Source organism: Oncorhynchus mykiss, chromosome 11 (assembly GCF_013265735.2).
Source record: "Oncorhynchus mykiss isolate Arlee chromosome 11, USDA_OmykA_1.1, whole genome shotgun sequence".
NCBI lineage: Eukaryota > Metazoa > Chordata > Actinopteri > Salmoniformes > Salmonidae > Oncorhynchus > Oncorhynchus mykiss.
Genome location: NC_048575.1, coordinates 26,206,687 through 26,230,878, shown reverse-complemented (window position 1 = coordinate 26,230,878; position 24,192 = coordinate 26,206,687). Strand labels below are relative to the sequence as shown.

The window sequence follows — 24,192 nt, the reverse complement described above, 5'->3', positions numbered from 1 at the left end:
GCTGTGCCCTGGACACCATTTGTGAATTGATCGCCCCCCATCTAGCTTCAGAGTTTGTTCTGTTAGGTGACCTAAACTGGGATATGCTTAACACCCCGGCAGTCCTACAATCTAAGCTAGATGCCCTCAATCTCACTCAAATCATCAAGGAACCCACCAGGTACAACCCTAACTCTGTAAACAAGGGCACCCTCATTGACGTCATCCTGACCAACTGGCCCTCCAAATACACCTCCGCTGTCTTCAACCAGGATCTCAGCGATCACTGCCTCATTGCCTGTATCCGCTATGGAGCCGCAGTCAAACGACCACCCCTCATCACTGTCAAACGCTCCCTAAAACACTTCTGTGAGCAGGCCTTTCTAATCGACCTGGCCCGGGTATCCTGGAAGGACATTGACCTCATCCCGTCAGTTGAGGATGCCTGGTCTTTCTTTAAAAGTAACTTCCTCACCATTTTAGATAAGCATGCTCCGTTCAAAAAATGCAGAACTAAGAACAGATATAGCCCCTGGTTCACTCCAGACCTGACTGCCCTCGACCAGCACAAAAACATCCTGTGGCGGACTGCACTAACATCGAACAGTCCCCGCGATATGCAACTGTTCAGGGAAGTCAGGAACCAATACACACAGTCAGTCAGGAAAGCTAAAGCCAACTTCTTCAGGCAGAAGTTTGCATCCTGTAGCTCCAACTCCAAAAAGTTCTGGGACACTGTGAAGTCCATGGAGAACAAGAGCACCTCCTCCCAGCTGCCCACTGCACTGAGGCTAGGTAACACGGTCACCACCGATAAATCCATGATTATCGAAAACTTCAACAAGCATTTCTCAACGGCTGGCCATGCCTTCCGCCTGGCTACTCCAACCTCGTCCAACAGCTCCCCCCCCCCCCGCAGCTACTCGCCCAAGCCTCTCCAGGTTCTCCTTTACCCAAATCCAGATAGCAGATGTTCTGAAAGAGCTGCAAAACCTGGACCCGTACAAATCAGCTGGGCTTGACAATCTGGACCCTCTATTCCTGAAACTATCCGCCGCCATTGTCGCAACCCCTATTACCAGCCTGTTCAACCTCTCTTTCATATCGTCTGAGATCCCCAAGGATTGGAAAGCTGCCGCAGTCATCCCCCTCTTCAAAGGGGGCGACACCCTGGACCCAAACTGTTACAGACCAATATCCATCCTGCCCTGCCTATCTAAGGTCTTCGAAAGCCAAGTCAACAAACAGATCACTGACCATCTTGAATCCCACCGTACCTTCTCCGCTGTGCAATCTGGTTTCCGAGCCGGTCACGGGTGTACCTCAGCCACGCTCAAGGTACTAAACGATATCATAACCGCCATCGATAAAAGACAGTACTGTGCAGCCGTCTTCATAGACCTTGCCAAGGCTTTCGACTCTGTCAATCACCGTATTCTTATCGGCAGACTCAGTAGCCTCGGTTTTTCGGATGACTGCCTTGCCTGGTTCACCAATTACTTTGCAGACAGAGTTCAGTGTGTCAAATCGGAGGGCATGCTGTCCGGTCCTCTGGCAGTCTCTATGGGGGTGCCACAGGGTTCAATTCTCGGGCCGACTCTTTTCTCTGTATATATCAATGATGTTTCTCATGCTGCGGGCGATTCCCTGATCCACCTCTACGCAGACGACACCATTCTATATATTTCCGGCCCGTCCTTGGACACTGTGCTATCTAACCTCCAAACGAGCTTCAATGCCATACAGCACTCCTTCCGTGGCCTCCAACTGCTCTTAAACGCTAGTAAAACCAAATGCATGCTTTTCAACCGTTCGCTGCCTGCACCCGCACGCCTGACCAGCATCACCACCCTGGATGGTTCCGACCTTGAATATGTGGACATCTATAAGTACCTAGGTGTCTGGCTAGACTCTAAACTCTCCTTCCAGACCCATATCAAACATCTCCAATCGAAAATCAAATCAAGAGTCGGCTTTCTATTCCGCAACAAAGCCTCCTTCACTCACGCCGCCAAACTTACCCTAGTAAAACTGACTATCCTACCGATCCTCGACTTCGGCGATGTCATCTACAAAATTGCTTCCAACACTCTACTCAGCAAACTGGATGCAGTTTATCACAGTGCCATCCGTTTTGTCACTAAAGCACCTTATACCACCCACCACTGCGACTTGTATGCTCTAGTCGGCTGGCCCTCGCTACATATTCGTCGCCAGACCCACTGGCTCCAGGTCATCTACAAGTCCATGCTAGGTAAAGCTCCGCCTTATCTCAGTTCACTGGTTACGATGGCAACACCCATCCGTAGCACGCGCTCCAGCAGGTGTATCTCACTGATCATCCCTAAAGCCAACACCTCATTTGGCCGCCTTTCGTTCCAGTTCTCTGCTGCCTGTGATTGGAACGAATTGCAAAAATCGCTGAAGTTGGAGACTTTTATCTCCCTCACCAACTTCAAACATCTGCTATCTGAGCAGCTAACCGATCGCTGCAGCTGTACATAGTCTATTGGTAAATAGCCCACCCATTTTCACCTACCTCATCACCATACTGTTTTTATTTATTTATTTTTCTGCTCTTTTGCACACCAATATCTCTATCTCTACCTTTACATAACCATCTGATCATTTATCACGCCAGTGTTAATCTGCATAATTGTAATTATTTGCCTACCTTCTCATGCCTTTTGCACACAATGTATATATAGACTCCCCTTTTTTCTACTGTGTTATTGACTTGTTAATTGTTTACTCCATGTGTAACTCTGTGTTGTCTGTTCACACTGCTATGCCTTATCTTGGCCAGGTCGCAGTTGCAAATGAGAACTTGTTCTCAACTAGCCTACCTGGTTAAATAAAGGTGAAATAAAAAAATAAAATTAATGGAACCAAGGTCTATAAACTACACATAAAATGAGTTATGCTTTATAAAACCAAGGTCTATAAACTACACATAAAATGAGTTATGCTTTATAAAACCAGAGGTCTATAAACTATACACAAAATTAGTTATGCTTTATAAAACCGAGGTCTTGCAGTCTGAAAACTTAACACTCACATGTCTCCATTCCCTTCAGGTCACACTCTTCCATAGCAGTAACGATTACTCCTGGCTTGTCGTACGATTTGTCAATGGCTGCCCGGAAGCTCTCGTTGCAGCCCCGCCCCCTGATGATTCGTGGGCGTGGCCTGTGGAGGTTAATTTCCCCGTTGAGTGTAACCTCAGCAACGGCAGTCTGGAGGCTCTCCAGGGAGCTGGACTTCTTCAGGCCCAGAGAGGGACCAATTGTTTCTCCTGTCGAAGAGCCTGAAGGAGAAGTGGTAACACTTGACTTAGAGTGGTGATATGTAGCATTCATAAAGCCTTCCTATGCATCATAAAATCTTTGTCTATTTCCTATATAGTGCACCACTTTTGACCAAAGCCGTAGGGTATTAATTGGGTGCCATATAGTCCTTATAGGACTTCTTGAGGCCCAGGGAGGGTCCTACTGCTTCTCCTGTCGAAGAGTCTGATAAAGGAGTAGTCCGAACACAGGTCCAAGAACAATTGAGTTTGGCAGTGTCCTAAATGGCACCCTATTAATACCCTACGTCTTTGGTCAAAAGTGGTGCACTATATAGGAAATAGACAAAGATTTTATGACGTGTGATATTCATACCCTGAAAATGTGTCCTGAAACGTTATATTCTATGCTGAACTCTGATTGCTATAAATCATTTAGGTTTTCCTAGTTTCCAAAGACCGAAAGAAAATGAGATGATGTAAAACCCTCCACTTGGCGTGTAATTCACTATAGGAGAAGAAGGACGGGCTATAGTCTGTGGGAATTCATCTGGAAAATAAATGATGAATTGGAGTGTGTGAAACATTATGAGGGCATATCTATCTATCTTTGTAGGAGCAAGACAAAGAGAAAACAGAGTAAACCCTCATTCTCATTTCAACAATGTTTGAAAAAGTTTCTCAGACTGTGTAATGTGCCTGAAATGCGTGCGTGTAAACGGACTACATTTTCAAAACCCAGCGAGCTTCCAAATGTCTATATACTAAAGTGTGTACAGTACTGTAGGCAAGAGTGAGCAGCCATGGTTAACAGAACAGAAACTAGATCAACATAACATCACTCTGATCTAGAGCAGAACAGGGGAAAGATAGGGGTGGAAGTCAGGATGGGATGCAGAGTTAGAGGGGAGGAGGGAGAACGCGTTAGAAAAGTAGGATAATCAGAAGTATTGTAGACTAAACACAGCCCATTCACTTCCTACTGCCGTGGCCTCCTCGATGTCACTACTCTGAACCTTCCACGGGATGGCCTTTCATGCGTCTAATCCGTTTTCTTTTTCTTTAAAAGCCCTTCGCAACGAGGCTTTTAAAGGACACAAACAGCCTCACTTCAAAACGAGAAGATTAAAGTTGTGCAGATGGTGGATAACAGAATATGAACGCAGGGTCACACACCACACCCAAAATGGGATTGCTCATGTATAGAGAGAATGCAAGCTATAGCCAGGTGGGGCTTTTACAACACAGAGATTTCCCAAACTGTTGCCAACACCAGCCACCTGTTAGATCTAGTAGAGATACACATGTATGAAATCTTTACAAACTCCTGTCAAGACAAGTAGCCTACCTCACCCTCACCCTCACCCACACCACACACCACAAAGAAAGAAGAAGATGTGAGAGAAGTATGACTTCACAGTGTACAGAACAAATTTACTGATGGCACAAAACGGGTGGCCCCGTGACAACTCATTTCATTGAAATATGCCTTATAATGGATCCCGTTCATGCAAAATGCATGTAATTAACATGCAAATGATAAATAAACAACAATTGCCAAAGACGGGCGTCTGTTGTCAGTAACTCTAAAAGGAGATTGTACTGTATGTATGGCACAATATGAAAACATTATTTTGTTTGCTGTTCCTGTCAGGTATAACCACCACTTAGAAAACTGTTGACATTAACACTAGATGTACTGATAGGTATGCTTGTAAGACGCCAGATCTGTAGATGGATAGCAGATTGAGTGTTGGACAGCAACCTCTTATCTACCTCTGGAATAAACCTTGAGACAGCTATCATTTGTTTTCCAATGGTTGCTGTGCGTTTGTTTAAGGTATGGAAGTGGAGCGAGACTAGGGGTATTGGTATTTAATTTTGTCAGGCGGCGTCAGTCAGTTCCCCTGAGCTCTGGCCCCACCAGATAGCCATGTTAAACAAGCAGACATTTTGATTTTCTGTCCCCATCCATTCACTTATTCTTCATTGTGCTGTATTAACCAATAACAACCACCTTCCCACAAAACAGAATAGATTTTAAATCTGCTTCTTACCAGCGTGTTAGTAAGAAACTTTGAAAAGGGAAACAGTTAATAGATAGTTGATAAACTTTTGATTGAATTAGCCCTGTCTGGGTTTTGACCACTGTTCAGTGGAAGCTGAGGACTCTCTAAGGACTGTGCATATGGGAATGAGGCCCACAGACCCGCATGGTCTCTTTAGACCCCTCAGGTCCAAAACACACACAGCATGTGCTGCCAGGTTCCATGCAGCTTCGCCTCATGTAAACACCAAGCCAGCCAGTCAGTCAGCCCCCCCCCAAACCTATGGAGGCCCGTAGCTACCATGTGGTCTCGTTTCGGCCTTCTGCCCCCCCACGTTTCCTTCAGTCATCAATAACACCCCTGACTTGTTTTCGGGGCCCTAAACGGAGCGTGGCCTATTGCTGCTGAGCTCTCACAGCGGATCTGTGGATGAACAGACACGGAGCCAAACACAGATTAGGGATAAGAAAATAAACCCCCATCAGAGAAAGAAAACAATTACGAATCTATTTCCTTCTCCCTCTTATGGAATGAATACCCCCTCTGAAAAGTCAGAGAGGAGTAGAGTGGTTGGTTGTGAAGTAATTACAGGTGATATGAGTGGGGAGATCGGGAGAAGGAGAGGAAGTCTAATGGACTCCAGGCGATATAGAAGGCAACATGCCAGCCCAGGACAGTAACCCATGTGTTGCCTGCTACTGTTATCATCATTTCACAAGCAGTAGCAGCTTCAGACGCCCGTCTTCTACTGCCTGAAAGCGCCAGGCTGCTAATCTCTACTTGGTCCTTTAGCCAAGTAAACCTGCCGTGGCTACGTTTGTGATTAGCCGAGAACCGTGCCAAACGCTTCTATATCAAAGTGACATCCCAATCTGCTTCTTACAGAAGTGAACGACTGTGGGAAAAGGAATTCTGTTGATCAAGGATGACTCTCTTCTCACCAGTCTAGGGATGCATCCCAAATGGCAACCTATTCCATATTTAGTGTACTATTTTGTTTTTCTACTGGAAGGTGATGCCAAAGAAAAATGGACAATAAAGTTCAATTCTATTCTACTTTCCGATTGGCCCAGGTCAAAATTAGTACACTTCACAGCATATAAGGAATGGGACGCCATTTGGGAGGAATCCTAGACCATGTTGTTTAGACTAGGGGAAGAAACTTAACCACAGGTGGTCTGGTCATCCAAGCCACTAACCTCTGACCTTACTGTGACAAGATGTGTGTATCCTGTCTCTCAGCGCTGCTTGGATCCACTGGTCCATGGGTCACTACTCCCCCGTCTGGCTGTACCGAGGTCAGTCGTTAGCTGTTACTGTATGTATAAACTGAGGCCTGTACACAGCTCTCCATAATAACCCTGTCACAGCTAATAAAGACTCCTGTTCCCAGCAGGCACCCGAGGACCACGCTACCAACTACACAGATACCTGGAAGTGTCCCAAATGGCACCATATTCCCTATATAGTGCACTACTTTGGACAGTACCAGTAGGTTCACCAGAGGGCTACACTGCTAACCACTCAGATTGAAGCTTAAAGGAAAAGCAATTGCATGATGCAACATCACCAGTAAGTGGATCCACATCTTCCAGCTGACGGAGACAGTAAAACAGAACTTTACAGTGTGTTTGAAATGTCAGCAGGGTTACAGGTACCCTTGTGAAGCACCACCGGGGAACTGGACAGACATTTAACTGTGTTGTTCCTCAGGAAAGCAAGGCACATCTCTGATTACTGACTTCATTTTATATGACAATGAAGGAGATTTGCTCATCTTATTGTACCACCTGGGTGGAAGGGGAAATCATCTGGATTCATTTCTCAAAAGAACCACTTGTGTCAGATTAAGGACATGGGAGGATAGACGGACATAAAAAACATGAATAACAGGAAATTGCAGCCCCCGGTAAGGACGTGGCATAATTCTCCGTATGCTGGAGGATGTGCCTTAATCAACATACTCCAAATGCCATGTAAATGTGAGGCTTTGGAAGCTTATGCATAAATCCAGACAAACAGAATAGAGCACACACCGAAGCTGGGCGGGTGCATGTTTGACACAATAGGATTGTGGGTGATAAACCCACGGACGGATACAACAGTTTATGGAAACACAAATGGCATCTGCCGCTTTCTCTCTCCCTCATCTGCCATTCTCAGAATCTGGGAATTATCACCCTTTCGCATTCTGAATCAGGCTAGATCGGTGTGTAGGGTTTCTGTCTGGGAATGGCACAGAGGCCTCTGATTGGTCCGTGCTTTTGCCTTTGTTTTCATCTGAATCTCTCAGAACCTCTCCAGGGACATTTTGACTGACAGCTCTCAATATGCCAGGTCCTATCACACAACCAACCCACGCTGCCACGTCTTCTGCTCATTGGGGAAGAAATAATACATGTTCCCTATCGCAAACCGAAACAGGTATGACACTCACCGCACTCTCAGAGAAGAAATAGGGGGAAGCATAAATATGCGACACACACACACAAAAAAAAAGCCAAAACGCACCAGCAAATATTAGTGACCAAGATGAATGTGCAATATATTCTTACAGTAATAAGACGAAACCAAAGGCAACCAGGAGGACATTTAATTGGAGAAGAGCGATGATCATTAAGCGTTAAAGGGAGGTATTGCAAACTGTATGAATAAATCACTAGTGATTATTACAGTAGTAGCTCCAGAAGCACCATAGTATAATTACAATGGCTGCGTCCAAAATGGCACAATAATTCCCTATTTAGTGCACACATTTTGACCAAGCCCTATAGGGCTCTGGTCAAAAGGAGTGCATTATATAGGGAGCATGGTGCCATTTGGAAAGCAGCCAAGGAGCAATGCTCCCACCACCATTATTCACAACCACTTCATCCTTGCATGTAAAGATTTTTGTATGGACGGGGAGGACAGGGAGGACGGGGGCTCCATTATGCCTAATGTATTCAGTGTGTGGAGGGTTTAAAGCGCAGCGTTAAAAGGGTAATTAAGCTAAAAATAGTCCCAGGGTGGCGTGGCGGGGCCATGTCCTGGTATCCCTGAGGAAGAGATGCGGCCCTGGGTCGACCAGGCTCCTTGTCTCTGCCAACTCCTGGGCCATGTCTCAAATGCCACCATATTCCCTATATAGTGCACTACTTTTAGTAGTACACTATATAGGGAATAGGGTGCCATTTGGGACACAACCTTGGTTCATTAGGAGGACCAGAGGACGTCCTATATCCTCCAATCCACACTGTTCTACATGTAACATAATGTCACCCCATTATCATTAATGTGACTCAACATCTCAATCAGAGGCATTGTCATTGTTTGGCTAAGTAGCCATGACATTGGGGGTGGTGGTGGTGGTGGTGACGCGAGCACAGAACTAGAATGTGTTCTATTTCTATGGACATGAGAGCAATACTCTACGTCAAAATAGCTGGGTCATATACTGAACAAAAATATAAAACGCAACATGCAACAGTTTCAAAAATGTTACTGAGTTACAGTTCATATAAGGAAATCAGTCGATTGAAATCAATTCCAGGCCCTAATCTATGGATTTCACATGACTGGGCAGGGGCGCAGCCATGGGTGGGCCACCCACTTGGGAGCCAGGCCCACCCACTGGGGAGCCAGGCCCAGACAATCTGAATGAGTTTTGAAGAAGCCGGATGTAGAGGTCCTGGGCTGGCATGGTTACACATGGTCTGCAGTTGTAAGGCCGGTTGGATGTACTGCCAAATTCTCAAAAACAACGTTGCGGCTTATGGTAGAGAAATTAACATTAAATTATCTGGCAACAGCTCTGGTGGCCTTTCCTGCAGTCAGCATGCCAATTGCAAGCTTCTTCAAAACTCGAGACATCTCTGGCATCGTGTTGTGTGACAAAACTGGACATTTGAGTAGCCTTTAATTGTCCCCAGCACAAGGTGCACATGTGTAATGACAATGCTGGTTAATCAGCTACTTCATATGCCACACATGTTAGTTGGATGGATTGTCTTGACAAAGGAAAAATGCTCACTAACACAAATGTAAACATCTTTATGCACAAAATTGGAGAGAAATAAGCTTTTTTGGAAAATGTATGTGAACTTTTATTTCAACTCATGAAACATGGGACCAATACTTTACATGTTGCATTTATATTTTTGTTCAGTATAGATTACCTGTAGTTAGGCTGTGATCCTGTCCTGCTCATTCAGTGAATCACTTGTATTTATTTCACTAATGTGCAATAGGTATGAGAAAGAATAGATTTTGGCTGCTGTTTAGTAAAAGTGCTGTTTGCATTGTTCAGCTCTCAACACATTCTGTGCCTGGTGAGTACACACGTTGTACTAGACCCGTTCTAATGGAAGGTGAGAACACACTGGCTTGTCATTGATGGATTAATTCCATTCAGCTAAAGAGGCCAACTGGCATTGAGCATCTCTGTTTCAAATGGGACTACATTGCCTCACTCCTCACAACCCTACCCCTACACCTTTCAGCATAATGAATGTTTTCTTCTATCATATTCACTACAGAACAAGCATGGTGGCAACGTTTCAGACAACTGCTGCCAAACCTCTATTCAACACCATGCCACTTTCTTTTTCTCTCCCTACAAAATATGAAAACCCTTTTTGTGCTCACTGCAATTACCTCAAATGGCATCATAAATATCCTTCCATTTCTCTGGCCGAGGAATAATCAGACAAAGCGCAAAGAGAAAAACAAAAGTTACCCTTTATAAAGATGGCAAAGGGGTCAATAAGAATACCGCCCCTTTCCCAAACCCTTCTCTTGACATCTGACCCCAACTCAAAAAGACGAGCCAATCAGAGATGAGCTTGTTATTCCAAAGTGCTGTGCGATTAGCCGGTTCAGTGGCGGTGGTGATGAACAATACGCCCTGATTGGTGGTTAGTGCTTACCTTCCATGTTTTCTGTGCTGGGGGTGAGGTGGGGGTTAAACTCGTCTGATACTGTTAAAGAGGCATAAACAAGTGTGATTGGTTAGTTAGTGCCCACATTCCACATTCCAAATCAGAACACCATTCCAGAGCATCTCTAGTACCCTTTTCACACTATCGTGGCAACCAGAACCATACTGGCTCTGATACGGTTCCAGCAACTAGTGTGAAAAGGGTTTGAATTAGTCTTTGTGTTACTGTGGCCAGTCTCCAAGGCTAGCCTAGTCAGCCAACATGCATATTATCACTGTGAAAAGGGAGGAAGAGAAAGACTATTGAAGAGCTTTTGGAATAACAATCAGAAGTGGAGAGATATTAAAACACCATGCAGTTCTGTCGATCACTGGATTATTCAGGCTGACTGGGTATAATGTGTTAGCATATTCCTCCCAGCCACAGAGAGGTGTGCAGTATTCAGCCCCTTATTTTCTCCTCCTCTCAATCTTGTTCCAAATCTAAATGGAATAAAAACCTTCAGGTGTCTGGGCAGCTTAGTGTTTAGCACATATTTATGGAGATGGGTCATGAAGGTCATGAAACGTTAGCAGTTGACGCTGATCTGATTTGGCACAGAGCTCCTGAAACGAGATTAAGGAGGAGAGAAAACCACCCTACTTCGAAATATTTCAAAGAAAACAGTTTCTGTGGAGAAATAGCTTTGTTAAACATGCTAAGAACTACGCAAGGGGTGATTTGTCAGGTTTGAGAAGCGCTTGAGATCCCGAAGGCGAGGGAATGTTCCGCTCATTTCTGACATGCGGTTATGCCCGGTCATATTCCGGTGCCTCATCTGATTCCTCATGATGTGCCCGATGGGTTCCTGAGTTTTGATAATCTATCACTGACAAGCCCATCTTAATGCTCCCAGTGATGCTTGGAGGCATTAGCTGTTATTTGCAAAGTAAAACTGTCTATTCAACAACAGCTAGCATAAAGCTTTCGATAAGTGATCTAGCTTTTTCCTCACTCGTCAAATTCACATTAGAGAGAAAAAAACATGAATTGCTGACAGCACTTAGTGGCACAATTAAAAAGCTTTTTGATGATGAGACCTTTAGCTACTAAGAAATAGGAGCTTCGGGTTACGGTTTTTAGCTTCCTATGGACTTCTCATCAGATCTAAACACTTCCTCCAATCATTTGAACTTTCATTGATATTGAAAACATAATGCCCTTAACAATGATCGGGATCTTGCTGTATAATAGCTAATCAGTCAGTGAAACCCATCCATCGTCCAAGGGGGATTATTATATATTTTTATACTAAGTCTTTGTTTGAGGATTCTGGGTTTGTGATGACCTTTTCTACCTTTTAATGTTTGAGGGAAACTGCTAAGCCAGTCCTTGGAGGATAAAAGTCCTGTCAGGTCAAGACTCTAGATACCTAAAGACATAAAAATGTCTGCTATCTGTCATGATAACTCAATGATGCGAGGTACAGAGCCAGATGGTCCTTTGGGGAGTGACTTGAAGTGTTCCTCAGCATGTTTCTCGTCAGGACTAGCATTCCATCCCACATCACCTGTCTGTCTATTCCCATCCCCAGGATCTTTCACAAAGCACCAAAACTGCACTCTGACCCTAATGGTCATGTTCCAGGACAATTGTTCCCATCAGTCTCGAAGGGCTAGGAAAAAAGGTTTTGTACAGTCACACTGCAAATCATTTACCCATGTTTCACAATGGGCCACTGGGCACAGGTTTACAATGTCACATGTTAAAGGAAAGAGGGGAAGGGGGGTTGATGGAGGACCCAGGAGTTTGGAGTGTTGGTGTTAACCAACCAGGGCCCAGATTCACAATCACGAAAAACTTAAGAAGCTTCTTAAGAAGAAAAATAAGAAGTTCAGAAGATAGTTCGTAAGTGCAATTCCTCAATAATACCTTAAGATTTTATGATTTTCTTACAAACTTCTCAAATATCTTCTTACAAATCTTAAGATGCTTGTTGCTTGTTGATTGTTTTAGCTAGCTATCTAGCTAGCAATAGCATTCATGTTAGCATATCTCTTACTGAAATTACTGTGCTAAAACATGTTCTTGGGTTTAAAAGAATCAATACTGAAACTTTCAGATGAAGTTTGTGAGTGAATTAAACATGTTTAATTGCTTTCAGGAACTTTTTCTCTCACTGCCCTGAGTTTAAGACAGGGGTTTAACCATCTTGGAATTAACAACATTTCCAAGAACTTTATTTTCAAGAATCTAATTTCTTCTTAACTTTTTGCTTAAGGAGAAACATAACAAATAGCTCAATAAAATTTACCAAGAACTCTTTTGAAGAATAGCAACTTTGCTTAACTTACTTCTTACAGTAAGTCTATAGTTAAGGGATAAAATGGCAGTTATGAAGAAATTTCTTCTTAAGAGATTTTTGAGAATCTGGGCCCAGGTGCCTACAGTAGTTATTACCTAGGTCCATGCTCTTCAAATTGTACAGTAGTTATTACCTAGGTCCATGCTCTTGGACTTGTAAAGTAGTTATTACCTAGGTCCATGCTCTTGGACTTGTAAAGTAGTTATTACCTAGGTCCATGCTCTTGGACTTGTACAGTAGTTATTACCTAGGTCCATGCTCTTGGACTTGTACAGTAATTATTACCTAGGTCTATTATCTTGGACGTGTAACGTAATCTTGGACATGTAAAGTATTTATTACATAGGTCCATTCACTTTAAAGTGTACGGCAGTTATTACCTAAGTCCATTCTATTGCACTTGTACAGTAGTTATTACCTAAGTCCATGCTCTTGGACTTCTGCAGTAGTTATTACCTAGGTCCATGATCTTGGACTTGTGCAGTAGTTATTACCTAGGTCCATGCTCTTGGACTTGTGCAGTAGTTATTACCTAGGTCCATGCTCTTGGACTTGTGCAGTAGTTATTACCTAGGTCCATGCTCTTGGACTTGTGCAGTAGTTATTACCTAGGTCCATGCTCTTGGACTTGTGCAGTAGTTATTATCTAGGTCCATTCTATTGCACTTGTACAGTAGTTATTACTTAGGTCCATGCTCTTGGACTTGTGCAGTAGTTATTACCTAGGTCTATTATCTTGGGCGTGTAAAGTTATCTTGGACTTTGAAGTATGTATTACATAGGTCCATGCTCTTGGACTTGTGCAGTAGTTAATACTTAGGTCCATGCTCTTGGACTTGTACAGTAGTTATTACCTACGGCCATGCTCTTGGACCTGTACAGTAGTTATTATCTAGGTCCATGCTCTTGGACTTGTGCAGTAGTTATTATCTAGGTCCATGCTCTTAGACTTGTACAGTAGTTATTACCTAGGTCCATTCTCGGACTTGTACAGTAGTTATTACCTAGGTCCATTCTCAGACTTGTACAGTAGTTATTACCTAGGTCCATTCTCAGACTTGTACAGTAGTTATTACCTAGGTCCATTCTCAGACTTGTACAGTAGTTATTACCTAGGTCCATTCTCAGACTTGTACAGTAGTTATTACCTAGGTCCATTCTCAGACTTGTACAGCAGTTATTACCTAGGTCCATTCTCAGACTTGTACAGTAGTTAGTACCTATGTCCAAGCTATTGGACTTGTACAGAAGTTATTACCTATGTCCACACTCTTGGACTTGTAAAGTTGTTATTATCTTGGACATGTAAAGTAGTTATTACATAGGTCCATTAACTTCAAATTGTACAGTAGTTATTACCTACGGCCATGCGCTTGGACCTGTACAATAGTTATTATCTAGGTCCATGCTCTTGGACTTGTGCAGTAGTTATTATCTAGGTCCATGCTCTTAGACTTGTACAGTAGTTATTACCTAGGTCCATTCTCGGACTTGTACAGTAGTTATTACCTAGGTCCATTCTCAGACTTGTACAGTAGTTATTACCTAGGTCCATTCTCAGACTTGTACAGTAGTTATTACCTAGGTCCATTCTCAGACTTGTACAGTAGTTATTACCTAGGTCCATTCTCAGACTTGTACAGTAGTTATTACCTAGGTCCATTCTCAGACTTGTACAGTAGTTATTACCTAGGTCCATTCTCAGACTTGTACAGTAGTTAGTACCTATGTCCAAGCTATTGGACTTGTACAGAAGTTATTACCTATGTCCACACTCTTGGACTTGTAAAGTTGTTATTATCTTGGACATGTAAAGTAGTTATTACATAGGTCCATTAACTTCAAATTGTACAGTAGTTATTACCTAGGTCCATTATCTTAGACTTGTACAATTGTTATTAACTAGGTCCATGCTCTTAGACTTGCACAGTAGTTATTACCTCGGTCCGTGCTCTTGGACTTGCACAGTAGTTATTACCTATGTCCGTGCTCTTGGACTTGCACAGTAGTTATTACCTCGGTCCATGCTCTTGGACTTGCACAGTAGTTAGTACCTAGGACCGTGCTCTTGGACTTGCACAGTAGTTATTACCTAGGTCCATGCTCTTGGACTTGCGCAGTAGTTATTACCTCGGTCCGTGCTCTTGGACTTGCACAGTAGTTATTACCTCGGTCCGTGCTCTTGGACTTGCACAGTAGTTATTACCTAGGTCCATGCTCTTGGACTTGCACAGTAGTTATTACCTAGGTCCATGCTCTTGGACTTGCACAGTAGTTATTACCTAGGTCCGTGCTCTTGGACTTGCACAGTAGTTATTAGGTCCGTGCTCTTGGACTTGCACAGTAGTTATTACCTAGGTCCGTGATCTTGGACTTGCACAGTAGTTATTACCTAGGTCCGTGCTCTTGGACTTGCACAGTAGTTATTACCTAGGTCCGTGCTCTTGGACTTGCACAGTAGTTATTACCTAGGTCCGTGCTCTTGGACTTGCACAGTAGTTATTACCTAGGTCCATGCTCTTGGACTTGCACAGTAGTTATTACCTCGGTCCATGCTCTTGGACTTGCACAGTAGTTATTACCTAGGTCCGTGCTCTTGGACTTGCACAGTAGTTATTACCTAGGTCCGTGCTCTTGGACTTGCACAATAGTTATTACCTAGGTCCATGCTCTTGGACTTGCGCGTCTTGATGATCTCAAGCTGATTGGCATTGTCGCCAAACTGTTTGGTGCGTTTCTCTGACATGCTCTGGCGTCCAAACCCCTCCCTCTGAAAGGAATCTTCTGGGTCTTCTGTGTCCGGACTGAGGGAGCTGGGGGAGAGATGGAGGAAGAGAGGAGAGGACAGGAGTGAGAGACTAAAGATGAAGGAGTGTGTGTTGGTGATATCAGTTAATCACCATTCAGAAACATTCAGTACATCAACAGCAATCCATCTCTCTGCTCTAAATAAGTCAAAACAATATATGGTTATTAAATTATGTTAAAACTTGATAATGGATAACTACTACACAAATATACAGCCCTTTGGTTTTACTGCCATAAAATAGAGACTTGGCTCTGGACACTACGAGCATGCCAGACGAAGCATGATATTGGATGATAAAATCTCTAAATTAATATTCACACTCATACACAATATGCCTCCCCTTGGCTTCTCGAACAATGGGGAGGAGATCTGATCAGAACAGCTGATAAAGTGCCTCAGTTGTGCCAGTGTCCAAAAATCCACACACACACACACACACACACACACACACACACACACACACACACACACGCACACACACACGCACACACACACGCACACACACACGCACACACACACACAGCTCCGCGGTGCTCTGTAGTGACTGCTCTCATCAAGGACACCTCCACCTCTACAGAGTTCACAGGGGGAGATACGTGGGTGTGATGCCCAGCGAGGTGGTGCTCTGCTGGGGTCACAACCACTCAATATCCCCCTGTCTGGGGCAGTGGTGGGCCCAGCCCTCCATAGCGTGCTCCCTTTGAGCGGCCCTATCTCTGTCTGGATCTTAATTGGAAAGAGGAGAGGAGCAGGAAAGGGGGCAGGCTAGGCGAGCCAGAGAACAACATTTGCATGCCAAGGAGAAAGTTGCAATTAAGTTGAGAAAATGTTCCAATTAGAGCAGAGATAGAGGGAGGAGAGACATGGACATTGATGAGTACAGATAAACGGGAGTGAAACTCTCTCTCTCTCTCTCTCACACGCACACACAGAGAGAAACCAGTGAACAGAGACTGTGACAATATTAATCACAGTGTTTAATCGTAGCTCGTTGTGAAGAGAGATTTGCAGTGACCAGGCAGTGGACTGTTGACATTTGATCCTATGACCCCAGCCTAGAGAGGTCACAATGATGGAGAAAGAAGTGGAGAGATAACGCATTATATGAGAGAGAACAGAGAGTCTGAAAAGAGAAAAATGAGTGAGATGTGAGAGAAGAACAGCCAGGGGATAGGAGACAGCAGTACAATGGTTCACTTGACTTTCTAACCTTCCACAGAGAAAACATCATCATCATTAGCGCAGCAACACAACAACACTACAGTAACTCTGCTCAGTCAACTCCAGACTGGAGGAGCCCTTTCTCTCAATCTCATGTTGTTCTGATATGATGAGAAAGAGGGGGAAAGGGGACATCCGTGGCTCTCTCTCTCTCTCTCTCTCTCTCTCTCTCTCTCTCTCTCTCTCTCTCTCTCTCTCTCTCTCTCTCTCTCTCTCTCTCTCTCTCTCTCTCTCTCTCTCTCTCTCTCTCTCTCTCTCTCTCTCTCTCTCTCTCTCTCTCTCTCTCTCTCTCTCTCTCTCTCTCTCTCTCTCTCTCCCTCTCTCTAGTATACTTTATTGACATGGAAAGTAAACACTTACATTGTCAAAGTAAACATACAGTATAGCGACGATGGTCAAAGTCAGGAATATACTAGACTGTTGGTAATGAAGCAATAATAATGATAGTGATACTCATATGAACACCAATTACAACATGTAAAAATAATAATGATAAAGAATAGGCGAACATGAATAATCACAATATACTTCTTTGTCTCTGGCTGTCCCTCAGGTTGTGGCAGGAGGCCACAAATGTGGCTGCTAAAACACAGCATTTTGGTTTTTAACTAAGTATGTCCCCAAGTTTGTCTTCATCATTAAGGCTATCTAATTCTTTGTATTGTTTTATAATTTTGGGGAAGAATGTATTTCTTATGTCAGAATATCTGTCGCAGTTTGGCATAAAATGCAGTCTCTGTCTCTCCCTGGGGGCAGAATGAACACAGACTCCCTCCCTCCCTCCCTCCCTCCCTCCCTCCCTCCCTCCCTCCCTCCCTCCCTCCCTCCCTCCCTCTCTCTCTCTCCTTCCCCCTCTCCATCTCTCCATCTCCATTTCCCCCCTCTCTCTCTCTCTCTCTCTCTCTCTCTCTCTCCCTCCCTCCCTCCCTCCCTCTCTCTCTCTCCTTCCCCCTCTCCATCTCCATCTCCATTTCCCCCTCTCTCTCTCTCTCTTAGAGAACACTCTTCAGAGTAGAGCCTTCCCTAGGGCTTGATGAAGTAACTCCACTGTGCAGTGGAGAAGAGGGTCTCTGTGGCGGTAGCTTTTGTCTTTTGTTTGGGGTTAAACAATGGGGAGCCTAGTGACCGACCGGACACACTTACAAATAACAAGCTCTGTGTGTCACCGCCAGACTGACACACTGCCATCAACGTCTCCCACTTCACACTGCTTCACGGGAACAGCGGAGGAGGAGGAAGAGGAACAGAGGAGGAGGAGGAGGAGGAGGAACAGAGGAGGAGAGGGACAATGTATTATTCATCACCTTTCACTTTTCTCCCCTCTCCATCACAGAAGAGAAAAACTCCTCCTTAAATGTCAACTGTTCCAAAGGTAGCTGAGGGAGAGGGAAAGACGAGTGTTCATGATGAATTTAGATTTAATTCACTCCAACACAGCCATGGCTGTCTGTTGTTTGGGCTGATTTAACACACCCAGAGTGAATGCCTGCCAACCATCAAAGGCCACCACCAACAATAGAAGGGTACAGTCACTGAAGGTTAAGGACACACCTTCAGTCAATTACAGTGACACACAGCAACATTTCTGCTTCTGGTAGGACAAACCCACCAATCTGGGCCTTTAGGAGTAAGGGATGGAGACAGCACAGAAGCATCATTATCTTGTGTGTGTGTGCACGGTTGTATGTGTATGTGTGTGTGTGTATATATATATATATATATATATATATATATATATATATATATATATATATATATATATATATATATATATATATATATGTGTGTGTGTGTGTGTGTGTGTGTGTGTGTGTGTGTGTGTGTGTGTGTACACAGCCACAGCAGCAACATCAACTCATTCAGCAGGAGGTCCATTCCCTGAGCTCTGTTGGTTAACCCAGCTCCCAGAGAGCTGTGACTATAGATGGGGATGTTGTTGACCTTAGGAGGCAGGCAGCAGGCTGGGAGCAGGCAGGAGGGAGGCAGACAGCAGGTTGGGAGCAGGCAGGAGGGAGGCAGGCAGCAGGCTGGGAGCAGGCAGGACGGAGGCAGCCCAACTACAATGTGTGACTGTCAGCTTACATGGACCCTGAGCTCTGGCCGAGCCTGCCCTCCACACGTCATCTATATTGCACATCAGTCTCTGTAGCCACAAACAAACCAGACAATTTAAAAACACAGCACGGTCCTCAAACTAAGCACACACCACACACCCACAATAAACACAGCCACATGTAGAAGCAGAGTATGTAGGGGATGTGTGTGTGTGTGTGTCTTCTGCTCTCTAGTCAACCTTAAACGTTAACTCATGCACAGGCAACTCCCTGATATCTTGTGTATAGAATCTATGACAAGTGAAGTGCTGTACAGAGAATATCAGAAACACAAGGGGACTTCCTATATTATGGCTTCATTGTCTGGGGAAAACTTAAAAGCTTCTCATTCATGTTGACCCATATTTTAGATCTGACAAACACATTAGCTTAACATGGTAAGTCCTCTGTAGGATATTTTACAGTGTGTGTGAATAACATCGCCCTGGGCTATGCCTTAGCTCAGCTAAACTTGACATTATTTCTCTCATGTGTGTGTGTGTGTGGTGTGTGTATGTGGTGTGTCTGGTGTGTGAGTGTGTATGTCTGTGTGTGTGTGTGTGTGTGCGTGCGTGTGGTGTGTTTGATGTGTGTGTGTGTGTGTGTGTGTGTGTGTGTGTGTGTGCGTGTGTGTGCGTGCATGTGGTGTGTTTGATGTGTGTGTGTGTGTGCGTGCTTGTGTGTTAACCTTGTGCTATATTCCTGAGGGGATGTAAAGCACCTCTACACTTCACATCTAGCTTGTACTGACGCAGACTAATGGAGAATTCAATCACTTACTCTGGTGGCACTTGCTAACTTTCTATGAATGTCCCTATGGCATGTTAATGGCAGGGTGAAGTTAAAGCCCTTGTCTGGTTAGAGTATAACTTCCAGCATTTCTACGTGGCATGTGATATAGGCAGACTCAATGCATGGACTTAACAGAATGAAACATGGAACTCTTATAATCCAATTCTAAATGTATGTAATTCTATGAAATCAACCACGGCTGGGTTATACCGTATTTTACGATATACAGGTATGGATGTACGAACTGGTTTGGGCTTTTACTTTACCTTCTATAACGGTACTTGAATGCTTGGTTTGTGAAATATGATACGCTGTGTGTAACGTCCATTTGTATAGTTTAATTAGCTACGCGAGTCATCTCTCTCCGGTCTCTCGCTCTCCATGCCAATTTCCATACAGAACTAGCCCCGCCCCCTGTCACTCAAGGAGCGCATTTGTTGTTCCTCTACCACAAGACTGCATGGTCAATACAGCACAATGTTGATGACAATGATGCTGTTTTCATGTAGCTTCTTAATATAAATCCACTAGTGTTCTATAATTACACTCTTAGTTTGTGTTTCTTACATCTGCAAGCTAGTTTATCTTTTCTTAGTAAGTTGGGCCTAAATCTTGTTAGCCGCTAATGCTAATCGCTAGCCAGTGCAAACGTAACTAGCTTTACAGCCTGCATGTTGTTTGTGCAACAATATCTTCTCAATCAAAGAGGAATACGCGAAGCAAGAATATGTTATCGATATGAAGTAGCTAAGAGAAAACATTGAATGTCGCTAACGATTATAGGGTCCCTTAGGAAACACTCATCAACACTTTGGTTCCTACCCTGTCACAATAACTCCTCCCTGGCATTTTCATTCGTTGTCATGTCAAACACTGAATTCAAAATGCCCACTATTACATTCTAAAAATCGATCTATTTCCATGATTCCATCAGTTCACCCAAGTGTTTTGCCCTAAATCCCAAGTCAAATCACAATTATAGCATTTGGTAAAAAATAAGGCCTAGATTGTTTGCCCATATCGTGCAGCTCTACGTGGCAGTGCTGAAATGATCTCAAATGAGTGCAGAAAAAGAAAAAAAATGCAGATAATTATTTTTGAGTGAAGATTATTTGTGTAGTATAAAACAATCCGAATGGAGAGAGACTCATTGAAATCACTTAGAATGTATGTGTTTGCCACCCTAGGGTCACACACTACTCATAAAGCAAATGTTTAACTTTTATTATTCAAAAACATAAAATACCATCAAACCGACCAATTTTTTTGTAAATACCGTAATAAGATATTTTGACCATATCGCCCAGCCCTAATATGAACATTTAGGCCATGTATGATTAAGGAACTTCTATTGAGAAATGAGAGGCCATGTATGCTACCTTTAAGTCCTACCAAGGGGCATTAAATTAAGTACAAACTACAAGAACAAAATCTGTTCATACATTGAGGAGGAAAATGGAAAATGTAATTAATTGTGTCTCCTAATCATTATCTGACCAAACTCTGTACTCGATAGAGATTTAACTAGGTATGTTAACCGTGATACAAAACTGCAGTATATTAGTGTTATTCCGCCTGAAGAAGTCTATAAATGTGTCCCAAATGCACCCTACTCCCTATCTAGTGCACTACCTTTTTTGATAGTAAAAAAAACGGCACTATTTTTTGTCAAACGTAGTGCACTGTAGGGAATAGGGTGCCATTTGGGACATAAACCATGTCTTTGTCCTAGTTCTGGTATTCTGCCCATTCCATTTGGATAAAACAGTACCCTTTCTTCTTCTACCATTCTAAAGCAGCAGCACTTAAAATCCATTTCACCCATTCTGAGCAGCATAGCTCGACTCGCCGTTCAAAGCTTCATCCACAATTAACTAGCAGAGAGGATTGCTTAGAGGCAAACCCAAGTCCTTAACTTGCATTTTACATCTCATACTCTTCCCTTTCAGAGGAAGTTAAATGTGTCAAACTACACCTCGGCCGCGTTTTTAAAGAATCTCCACGCTCCCATTTTAACCCTGTGGCTCCAGATCTCTTATTTTTTTCCCATCTCTCTCCCTCTCTGGCTTTCTCTCCCTCACGCCCGCTCTCTTTCTTTTTGCTTTTTCTCCCTCTCTCCATCTCTTTTCCTCATCTAAAATCTGTCCGGGTCTCTGTAGGGCCGCGTAGCAGTATCTATCTCCCAAATCCCTAGTTTGGACATCTGGATGCCGTGTGTCAAACGTGGGGAGAGGTGAAGACTGATACCCAGTGTGAAGTTTGTGATGTGTGTTGAGAGGGCCCTCCTGGAGCCTGCTTGGGCCTCACCACCTCAGTGGTCTTGACGCCACAGTTCACTGCATGACTGCTCCCGATGTCAGACGGCACCAAGTTGCTTTCAATCACATCACACACACACGTTGGGTACTGTAGGTCTGGCCAATACCTCTGTCTACGCTGCACGCTACTGGACCACTATAGCCGACCTGTCAACCAATCAACTGGATGAAAAACCTACTGTATTCTCTCAAGACTTTCAGCTGTGTTTGCTTCAAGGAGATACATTTTGGACAGAACAAGAAACTCAGTCAAATTTGTGATTTGTATTGGCACTAGTTTGTATGTTTGCTGCTAAGATAAGAGTAAACACAGTGTGCATCATGGGACTTGAGATTGTTCCAGAAAGTTTGATTTTCGTAACCGTAATTGTTATTATTTAAATGGTGCTTGGACTTTGTCCTCTTATTTTGATTCAATACACATTGTGCTGCCTGGCTCATGTAATGTTACTCGCCATAGACAAGACAAGGCTCTGTGGGAGCCGACACACATAATTTATGTTGACTTATTGGCGAGGGGGAGAGTTCCTTCAGAAGAGGATAACAACAAGGAGAGAGGTCTACTTACACTGTTCTCCACTATGTTCTTTACCCTCCCCTTCGCTCTCCCCCTCCGTATTTATATTGTCTCTTTCGCTTCCTCTCTCTTTCTAGCTCGCTCTCTCTCTTACACACACACACACACACACACACACACACACACACACACACACACACACACACACACACACACACACACACACACACACACACACACACACACACACACACACAAGCTTTCTCTTGCTCTCCCCTCCCATCTCTCTCCCTGTGCGTTCTATCTAGTGGCACACATCATTTTCAGCAACAAGAATCACAGAGGAGCTGGTAGCTGGAACACCTGTGACTTGCAGCAATCTTTTCTGCTCATAATGAAGCCAGGGAGGAGCAGAGCGGGAGCAATTAAGATGACTTTCTCTGTTTGTCTTACGACTCTAGTGTTGTGCTCTCTCTCTCTCATTTTTCCCTCCGTTTTGTGTTTGTGTGCTTTAATTGAGTTTGGGTGGAGTGACTTTTCCACTCGAGTGAATGGAACAGGAGGGAACAGTGGGGGTTGAGATAGGAGGAGGTTGATGTGTGTAAGGTTTGTGTGTGATGCATGTGTGTAGAAGAGAGGGGGTGTTGGCATAGTGCCCGCAGAGATTCACCACACACCAACAGCGGGGGAAACAGCAGCATGTATGACATGATGCGAGTCCTGGTTAATATTCAAATTCAGAAACCAAGAGGAGACTATTAGCATTTAAGGAAGATATAGACTGTAATTAAAACAGTCAGACACACACACACTCAAAAATGGAAGCAGAGATGACTGTTTACACTGATGTTGGCAAGTTATGCTAATAACCATATGGACAATAAAACATGCACACTTAGAGAATACTTAAGATGGGTACACAAAAAAAATAAAAAAAATTAAAAAAAATTATAGGTTAAAAAACAACGCATTGCTGGGTAGTGTACAGAACACACTGGGTTATTTTTGTCACAGCCAGTTGGGTCATTTTGTTGGGTTATTAATCTATGATCCAACGGGTCAGATCAGAAGACTGGAGGCGTGGCATAGTAGGAGCGTGGCTTTCAGATAGTTCTTTTTGGCCACCCATGAGAGCAAATATTATTCCGGTTCATTTGTTAAGGTTTAGCACGGGGACTTTTGTAGCGTAACGAAGCTTACACAAATTGATTTCCTCAAGTGCCTATGTGGAGCCCAATGTTGGGATAGTTGCCACTTGATGGTATTTCAATAATAATGTAATTAATTGTATATTAAAATATTTAAGGATATTTTTATTTGCAGTGTAGAAACATAACATGATGAACAGGAACTATATTTGCTCTCACAGGTGGCCACAAATACCTGACTGAAAGCCACGCCCCCAATAGGCCACACATCCTGATAATAACCTATGGATTACATAAAAAAATACCCATCTGCTGGCTCAACCTAGCATGAAAGTGAATAAAAAGCCAACTAATAGTTAAATTAATCCATGTTTGGGTAATCCAAAGGTGTGGCCTATTGGGGGCATGGCTTTCAATTCGTTATTTTTAGCCACCCATGAGAATAAATGTCATTCATGTTCATCATATTAAGTTTGTACACTGCAATTTTCTATTTTCCTTCAATACTTTTGCATGGTACTATCCCAACATTGGGATAGGCATAAAGCGGAACTGACAGCATTTTAACAACATAACATCTTATTAAAATCTGTTCATATACAACGCTGGGAAGAGCATGATACCTTTGTTTTACATTTTCTGACAAGAGAGCACTTAGATATGGTCATTTTGACATTTTCATACATTTACAGAGTGTTTGGGAATTACGCATAGTAAG

At 43.5% G+C, this 24,192-nt stretch overlaps 1 protein-coding gene across 4 annotated transcripts in view; it reads right to left on the bottom strand.

Moving 5' to 3' along the window:
• LOC110535542 (partitioning defective 3 homolog) overlaps positions 1-24,192 on the bottom strand; it is a 542,091-nt gene that overhangs the window by 170,057 nt on the left and 347,842 nt on the right. For 2 of the 4 annotated variants that reach the window (XM_036935238.1, XM_036935237.1), the window contains exons 16-18: positions 15,235-15,389; positions 10,221-10,271; positions 3,038-3,286 (exon numbers count right to left, since the gene is read on the bottom strand). In XM_036935238.1, the coding sequence (XP_036791133.1) occupies positions 3,038-3,286; positions 10,221-10,271; positions 15,235-15,389 (455 nt within the window). The remainder of the gene's footprint in view (positions 1-3,037; positions 3,287-10,220; positions 10,272-15,234; positions 15,390-24,192) is intronic. The other 2 variants (XM_036935240.1, XM_036935239.1) reach the window with 1 other exon arrangement.